Raw genomic sequence first — 7,511 nt, forward strand, 5'->3', positions numbered from 1 at the left:
GCGCTGCGGCAGCTGAGCGCGCAGAGCTCGCCGGGCCGCCTGGCCGGGCCGCCGCCCAAGGCCGAGGCCAAGGACAGCAAGGAGATCGCCTCCATCCTCAGCGAGATGATGCAGGCGGACGGCGACGGCAAGGGCCTGGACTCGGCGCTGCTGCCCGCCGCCGAGGGCGAGGGCAAGTGCGCGCAGGGCGCCAGCCACAAGCTGGTGCAGCTGCTGGCCAGCACGGCGGAGCAGCAGCTGCGGCACGCCGACGCCGACACGAGCTGCAAGGACTCGCTGGCGGGCGCCCCGACCGGCGCCTGCCCCTCCTCGCACAGCTCCCTCACGGAGCGCCACAAGATCCTGCACCGGCTCCTGCAGGAGGGCAGCCCCTCGGACATCACCACGCTGGCCATGGAGCACGACAAGAAGGACGCTGCCCCCGCCGCCGCCGCCGCGCCAGTGCCCGCCGCGCCGGACGTCAAGCTGGAGCCCGACGCCCTCAAGAAGAAGGACGTCAAGGATCACCAGCTGCTGCGCTACCTGCTGGACAAGGACGAGAAGGAGCTGGCGGCGGCGCCGGCGCTCAGCCTGGACGACGTGAAGGTCAAGGTGGAGAAGACGGAGCAGCTGGACACGTGTAACACGGCGCCGGCGCCGCTGGCCAAGCCCCCCGCCGCCGAGGACGTCAAGCTGGAGGCGCAGGGCCAGGTGGGTCATCGCATTTTCACACCGTCGCCCTCTCCTCAGCCGAGCTTAGCGACTGCACGGGCCTTGTAGTTGTCCCAGCAGTGCTATTAAACGGAATAATCCAGCGACACGTCTCTGCCAGGGGGGTTTCCGCTCGCTTGCGAATCCCGACTGGTCCTGTGGGCGAGCGGGAGTCCAACCCGCTCCCTTTTCCCACACCGGGCTCTGCTGTCCCGGTGGGATCCGCTCGCTGGATGCATCGGGGAGTCCTTGGWGCAGCATCTTCCCATTGGAGATCATTTGCCCGGGATATTGGGAATTGCCACCGGACGAGGAGGACCCTGGCCAAGCCGGGGCCGTGTAAGGAAGAGCCCTGGAGCTCTCAGTCCCCCATCCCCTTTTGTTTCTCATTTTTCGAAGAAGGCTCCAAAAATGCCGTTATCCCAGCACGGACTTGGCCACATTGTCCGTTGGGGAAGCGAGCCGGCCTCGGAGCCCGGAGCTGTTTATGGGCCCCTCGCTGGGGCTGCAGGAGCCACTTCTGGCTCGTTGGGAGCTCCACTTTTCCAAACATCTTTCCTGGTATGGAGAGCACATCCAAAGAGCTAATAGCAGAGGCAGGAGGCAGCTCGGAGCATCCACGCAGCACACTTGGAGGAGCGAGCTCCTGCTTCCCATCCCCGTGGTTTCTGTGAGGCGGGATGCGAGATCCCAGCTGCTTTGCGCTGCCATACGGGATTGTTCTGGGATCACAGCCGTGGAGCGGGAGAAGTGCCACGGATCAGCCGCGGCCRCCGGGTTCATCCCGCAGCGATGCCATCCAGGAGCCGGAGCCTCCCGGAGGCTCCCRTCCGTTGGGAGGCACTTGGATAGGACTTGGAAAAGAGCTGGATGTTGCTGATAGGAATTGCAGGAGTTAAAAATACATATAGGAATGTGCAAGAAGGGTCTGGGAAGGACTCCTGGGCCTTCACGGYCTGGGCTGAAGCCCGGCTAGACTAAGAGGAGACTTCCCTGCAGGTCACGTTGCTTCCAAAGTGTCCAGTTTGGAGGAGTTTKGGTATCTTCAGGGTTCCACTGTCAGCAGCAGGACAGGCAAAGAAAATCAGGCTGGTTTTCCGTGGCGTTTGGCRTGCAGGGCTGGCCCCGGACGCCTTCTGATCCGATCCTGCCCGGACCCCTTGGATATGTGTGGAAATCCAGCCGCGACATCCACACTAGCAGCTTTCCCTGGGCAGGACGGAGGCAGAAACTCTCCCTCGATTCATTTTGCAGAAAGCCCCACGTTGTGCACGGGTGTCCTCCTCCCTCTCCCACACGGAGCAGAGGCGCGGGAGCTCCTCCCGGGAGAGGCACGGGGGGCTCTTCCCGGTCAAAGCCCGGCGGCGCCTGACCCTCCGTCTCCCTTTCCCTCCGCAGTTCGCCGCCGAGCTGGAGCAGCTGGACCAGCTGCTGCCGTCGCTGGAGAAGGCGGCGCCGCTGGGCGGGCTGTGCGGGCCCGAGCGYGCCGATGCCGCCGGCAAGGCCGAGCTGCTGGCGGCGCCGCTGCCGCCCGCCGCCGCCGCTGCCAGGGCGCCCGCCGCGCTCAACCGTAGGTGCCCGGCGCTGCTGCCCGCGCGCTCCCCCTGCCCACGGCCGCGCTCCGGCGGGGSATGCTCCGGGAGCCGCGCGCCGGCGTTGCAAGCGGGGAGCACAGGGATGCGTGTCCTGGGGGGTGGGGATAGGGATGCTGGTGGACACAGGTCCTGTGGGACAGGGGTGCAGAYCTTATGGGAGGGGGATATGGATGCYATAGGGCAGAGATASAGACCCCRTTGGACAGGGATACAGTCCCTGTAGGATGTATGTCCTGTTGGATAGGAATGTAGACCCTGTTAGAGAAGGGCACAGATCCTGCAGGACAGGGATGCTGAGCCCATAGGAGAGGGGTACAGACCTGCAGGACAGGGATACAGACCTGCAGGACAGGGATGCAGCTCCTATAGACTTGGGCTATAGACCCTTTAGGGCAGGGAGGCAGCCCCTATAGGACAGGGCTATAGACCCCGTAGGATACAGATACAGTCCCTGTGGGACAGGGATGCAGCCCCTATAGAGATGGAGCTCCTGTAGAATCGGGCTATAGACCCTGTAGGGCAGGGAGGCAGCCCCTATAGGACACAGCTACAGACCCTGTAGGATACATTTACAGTCCCCATGGGACAGGGATGCAGCCCCTATAGGACAGGGCTACAGACCCTGTAGGATACAAATACAGTCCCCATGGGACAGGGATGCAGCCCCTATAGAGATGCAGGTCCTATAGAATTGAGCTACAGACCCTGTAGGGCAAGGATGCAGCCCCTATAGGACAGGGACACTGAGCCCATGGAATAGATGCCAAGGGGCTGCAAGTCCTATAGGAGAATGGTGCAGACCCTATGGGGGAGCAGCACAGACCCTGCAGGAGGGGGATGCGGGTCCCATAGGCACCTGGCTGCGCTGCAGCAGAGCGCAGGCTCTGTGCCAAGCAGCCTCCAAGGGGAGGGCATCCRGCATCCCAAGGGAAGGGCATCCAGCATCCCAAGGGAAGCGCCAGCAGCCGGCACCGCAATGCCAGCCCTAAACCCCCCGTCTGTCGGACCCTGATGGAGGCAGCTGAAAAGAGGAAAAATCGGGATTTTCAGTGGTGCCGCTAAGCCCCGCGCGGGAGCTCGGCCCACAGGTCTCCATCCATGGACATCTCTGGGGCTCGCTTGAGCCAAAATGCCATTGGATCCTAAATCCCAAGTGCTTTTCCAAATCGGATGATGTCAAGTCCCCGGCTGCCTGTCCTAGGCTCGGGCTCCAAGTCCTGCTGAACTTAACGTAATTGCCTTGGCTCTTCTCCCTGCACAAATTAGCTTTTCTCCGGGATAGAGTCAGAAGAGGCTGGTGGGTGCGGGCCGGTTTTTAAGCCAAAATCTCCAGTAGTCACAACCAGCYGTCGAGAACAAGCCCCAAACTTGGCTGGATTTTGAAAACCATGCTAGAAAAGTTAGGAAGCAAAGAGCAGCAGCCACGAGATCGACGTCTCCATGGCCCTTGCACCCACAGGGTGTCCCTGTGTGTTTCCCCCAGCCTCGTGCCTGTAATTTTGGGGAGCACACATCCCATAGCTGCCTTGTACAAGCTGGCTGAGCTTGTTCTCCAAAAACTTGCAACTTTTCATGATTTTTAAATCCTTGCGTGCTCTTTTCCCCTTTTTGTGCTTTATCCCTAGGAAGCGGGGGCTGAGGTGATTGGAGGGGCCGTTCCCAGGAATGTGTTGGGGCTTCGCTGCAGGTTTTCCCAAGGGTGACCGGCGCCCGGGACATCCCCGCCATGCTGACGCTTTCTCTCCCGCCCTTTTCCCATCAGGAATGACCGAGCTGGATATGGCGGTGCCGGAGCACCAGTACGGACAGCCGGGAATGGGCGAGCAGATGCCGTGGTCGGATAACAGCATGGCCTCTGTGAGCCGCGGCGCCCTGAGCAAGCCCGAGGAGTAAGTTCTGCTGGTGCAGCCACCCAGCTGCTTGTGCGGGCGCCCTGGGGTCCCCGAGCAGCCCCGACGCCCACCCGATGGGCACCRACGTTGCTTGGGTGCCAGGGGCCCCTAGGAGGCCGTGAGCAGCTTCCCAGCTGCTCTATGGGTGGGGATCCCATAAGATAGTGTGTCCTGCTGGAATGGCATCCCCTGGGACTGGGATTTTGGGTGCAGGGGGGATCCCGTGCCAGCCCTCCTGCTTCCTGGAGGAGCGGCACAGCCCACGGCCTCCCGCGAGGAGGTGACGTCCTCCTGGGCCTGGGCTGCTCTTGCAGGATAAGCTCCYGCTGGGATTAGCTCCATGCGTTGCACCCGGCAATGGGCAGAGCCCCTGTAAGAGCTGATCCCGCTTTTGAGTGCAAATGCTCCCCAAAATGCTGCTAAATTGGAGGAAAACGACCTCCCTCTCAGTGCTACAAGCACTGAGACAACCGGCTGGTGACGAGAGGCTCCCCCGGCGCCSGTCTAAACACTTCCCAAGTGCAGAGCAGGAAGGGCCAGGAGCGGCGCCCGGCAGCGGGAGCAGCCCCTGTGTGAGCGGCCCCGAGCTCCAAAACCCTCCTGCACCCCCAGCCCAGGCTGGGAGGCTCCCACAGCCGCAGGAGGCAGCGGGAGCGCCGGAGCGAGCCGGGCACCTTCGGCTCCTTGGGATGAGTTGCATCCAGTTGGGTGCGACCCGAGCTGCTTTGCTCCAAGACGCCCTGTTCAAATGCGCCACCCCGGTGCCATCCACTCGCCCAGAGCCGCCCAAGGTGCCCTGGGTTGCCAGGACCTCTGCTCCAGGAGACCCCATGCTCTGCATGACCCTGGAGGAGGGGACAGCGGCGAAGGACCCGCCGCAAGTTTCTTTGCTCCATGAGATCACGTTGTCCCAATCTCTACCACCCACATGCCACCCTCGGCAACAGGGTGACATGAACCCAAATTTATCCTCTCGCTGCACATTAATGCAAGGCAGGTTTTTTTATTTTGCGCCTCAACGGGGAGCTTTTTCCACCTCCCCATCGCCAGGACAGTGTGTGGCTGCAACAAACTCCCTTCCTCGGCCTTGACACCGAAATTTGGCACCAGCAAGGGCAGGCGCCGGGGCAGCCGCTGAGCAGCCCTGCGTGTCTCTCCTGTCTCCTTCCTCTCCAAAAGTGACCCAAGAAATCCCTGCGCTTTCCATGTGGTTGCGCTGGCTCAAGCAGCACATGGTGGTGGCAGCCTCGCCGCTCAGGTTGCCCTGGGCTCCCTACAACCACAGAATCACAGAATGGTTAAGGTTGGAAGGGACCTCCGGAGGTCATCTCGTCCAGCCCCCCTCCACACTCAAGGTCACCTAGAGCACGTGGCACAGGGCTGCGTCCAAGCAGGTTTTAAAGGTCTCCAAAGAAGGAGACTCCACAACCTCTCTGGGCAGCCTGTTCCAGGGCTGTGTCACCCTCATTATTAAGAAATTTTTCCTTAAGTTCCTGGGRAACTTTTGGTGCCTCAGCTTGTGGCCGTTTTCTCTAGTCCTATCACTGTCCACCACTGAGAAGAGGCCRGCCCCCTCCTCCTCACTGCCTCCCTTGAGGTATTTATACACGCTGCTCAGGTCCCCCCTCAGCCTCCTCTTCTCCAGGCTGAACAGGCCCAGCTCCCTCAGCCTCTCCTCACAGGGCAGATGTTCCAGGCCCCTGATCATCCTCGTAGCCCTGCGCTGGACTCTCTCCAGCAGCTCCACATCCCTCTAGTCCTGGGGAGTCCAGAACTGGACGCAGGCTCCACATGTGTCCTCACCAGGGCTGTGTAGAGGGGGACGATCCCTTCCCTCGACCTGCTGGAGACGCCCTTCTTAATGTCCCCCAGGATCCCGTTGGCCTCCTTGGCCACCAGGCCTCAATGGTCAAACCCCCTGTCCTGCATCCGCTCCTCCTCGGAGCGAGGAGGACGAGGGAACCTCTGGCACGTCCGCCCCTCCGTGCCTTCCAGCAGCACCCAGGCGCCCTTTGCCACCCGCCCCGTCCTGCCCCACAGTACGGGCAGGCGCCGGGCTCGGGGCTCCTTGTGCCCGTGCTCACTCCATGCCCTTGCCTCGGCAGCCCGTGCATCACGGCGCAGCTGGATGAGCTCCTGTGCCCGCCCACCACGCCGGAGGGCCGCAACGACGAGAAGGCCCTGCTGGAGCAGCTCGTGTCCTTCCTCAGCGGCAAGGACGAGACGGAGCTGGCCGAGCTCGACCGCGCGCTCGGCATCGACAAGCTGGTGCAGGTACGTCCCGCTGCGGCACCRGGCGCGGGAAGAGCGTGTCGCCCTCCACAGCCACCCGGAGGGAGGTTGTAGTGGGGCGGGAGTGGTAATTACAGGTGGGATAATTGCAGAATAAGAGGAAATGGCCTCAAGTTGTGCTGGGTTGGTTCACAGAATCCCAGAATGGTTTGAGGTTGGAAGGGACCCCGAGGGATCATCCAGTCCCAACCCCTTCTCCAGCAGGGGCACCCAGAGCACGGGGCACCCGGGCGCATCCCGGCGCGCTGGCAGATCTGCAGAGCAGGAGCCTCCGCAGCCTCCCTGGGCAGCCTGGGCCAGGGCTCGAGCACCCTCCCACCAAACAAGTTCTTCCTCACGGCCACATGGAGCTGCCTGCGCTGCAACCTGCACCCACTGCCCCTTGGCCTGCCCCTGGCCACCACCGAGGGCTCGGGTTGGACATTAGGAGGAATTCCTACATGGAAAGAGTAGTCCAGCATTGGAACAGCCTGCCCAGGGAAGTGGTGGAGTCACCGTCCCTGAGGTGTTCAAGAAACCTTAGGGATATGGATTAGAAGGTTATGGTGTTGGAGGGTTTATGGTTGGACTCAGTGATCTTGAAGGTCTTTTATTATTATTATAACCATTATGATTCTAAGAGGTGTCTGATGAGGCGGTCCCCAAGAGGACCTTCTCCCCCATGGTTGCTCATGCACCTGGTGGCCTTGCTGGGGTGAAAGCCCACGGTGCCAGCTCTCAGGACTGGCTTGCTGTGCCAGGAGAGACTTGTGTCTCCTACAGCCATGGAAAAATGATGATTTTACATCCCAGTGAGTGGGCAAGGGGTCAGAGTTTTCCCCCGGGCTCCAGTTCAGACCCCCGAATGTGGACATGCAGATGCGAGGGGCAGATGCAAGGGGCAGACGTGAGGGTCTGGCCGGGGTGGCGAGGGCACCACGGGCAGCCCCGCTGCAGCCTCGTGTCCCTCTGCGGCGCAGGGCGGCGGGCTGGAGGCGCTCAGCGAGAGGTTCCCGGCGCAGCCGGCGCCGCTGCTGCTGGAGCAGAAGGGCGCCGGGTACCC

At 62.1% G+C, this 7,511-nt stretch overlaps 1 protein-coding gene across 1 annotated transcript in view; it reads left to right on the forward strand.

Moving 5' to 3' along the window:
* NCOA1 (nuclear receptor coactivator 1) overlaps nt 1–7,511 on the forward strand; it is a 92,091-nt gene that overhangs the window by 77,769 nt on the left and 6,811 nt on the right. Inside the window, exons 12-16 of the mRNA XM_026041030.1 lie at nt 1–690; nt 2,089–2,260; nt 4,048–4,174; nt 6,283–6,451; nt 7,429–7,505. The exon at nt 1–690 is cut by the window's left edge and continues 22 nt beyond it. Coding sequence (XP_025896815.1) covers nt 1–690; nt 2,089–2,260; nt 4,048–4,174; nt 6,283–6,451; nt 7,429–7,505 — 1,235 coding nt within the window. The remainder of the gene's footprint in view (nt 691–2,088; nt 2,261–4,047; nt 4,175–6,282; nt 6,452–7,428; nt 7,506–7,511) is intronic.

Source organism: Nothoprocta perdicaria, unplaced genomic scaffold (genome assembly GCF_003342845.1).
Source record: "Nothoprocta perdicaria isolate Ctin4 unplaced genomic scaffold, notPer1 scaffold_101, whole genome shotgun sequence".
Classification (NCBI taxonomy): domain Eukaryota; kingdom Metazoa; phylum Chordata; class Aves; order Tinamiformes; family Tinamidae; genus Nothoprocta; species Nothoprocta perdicaria.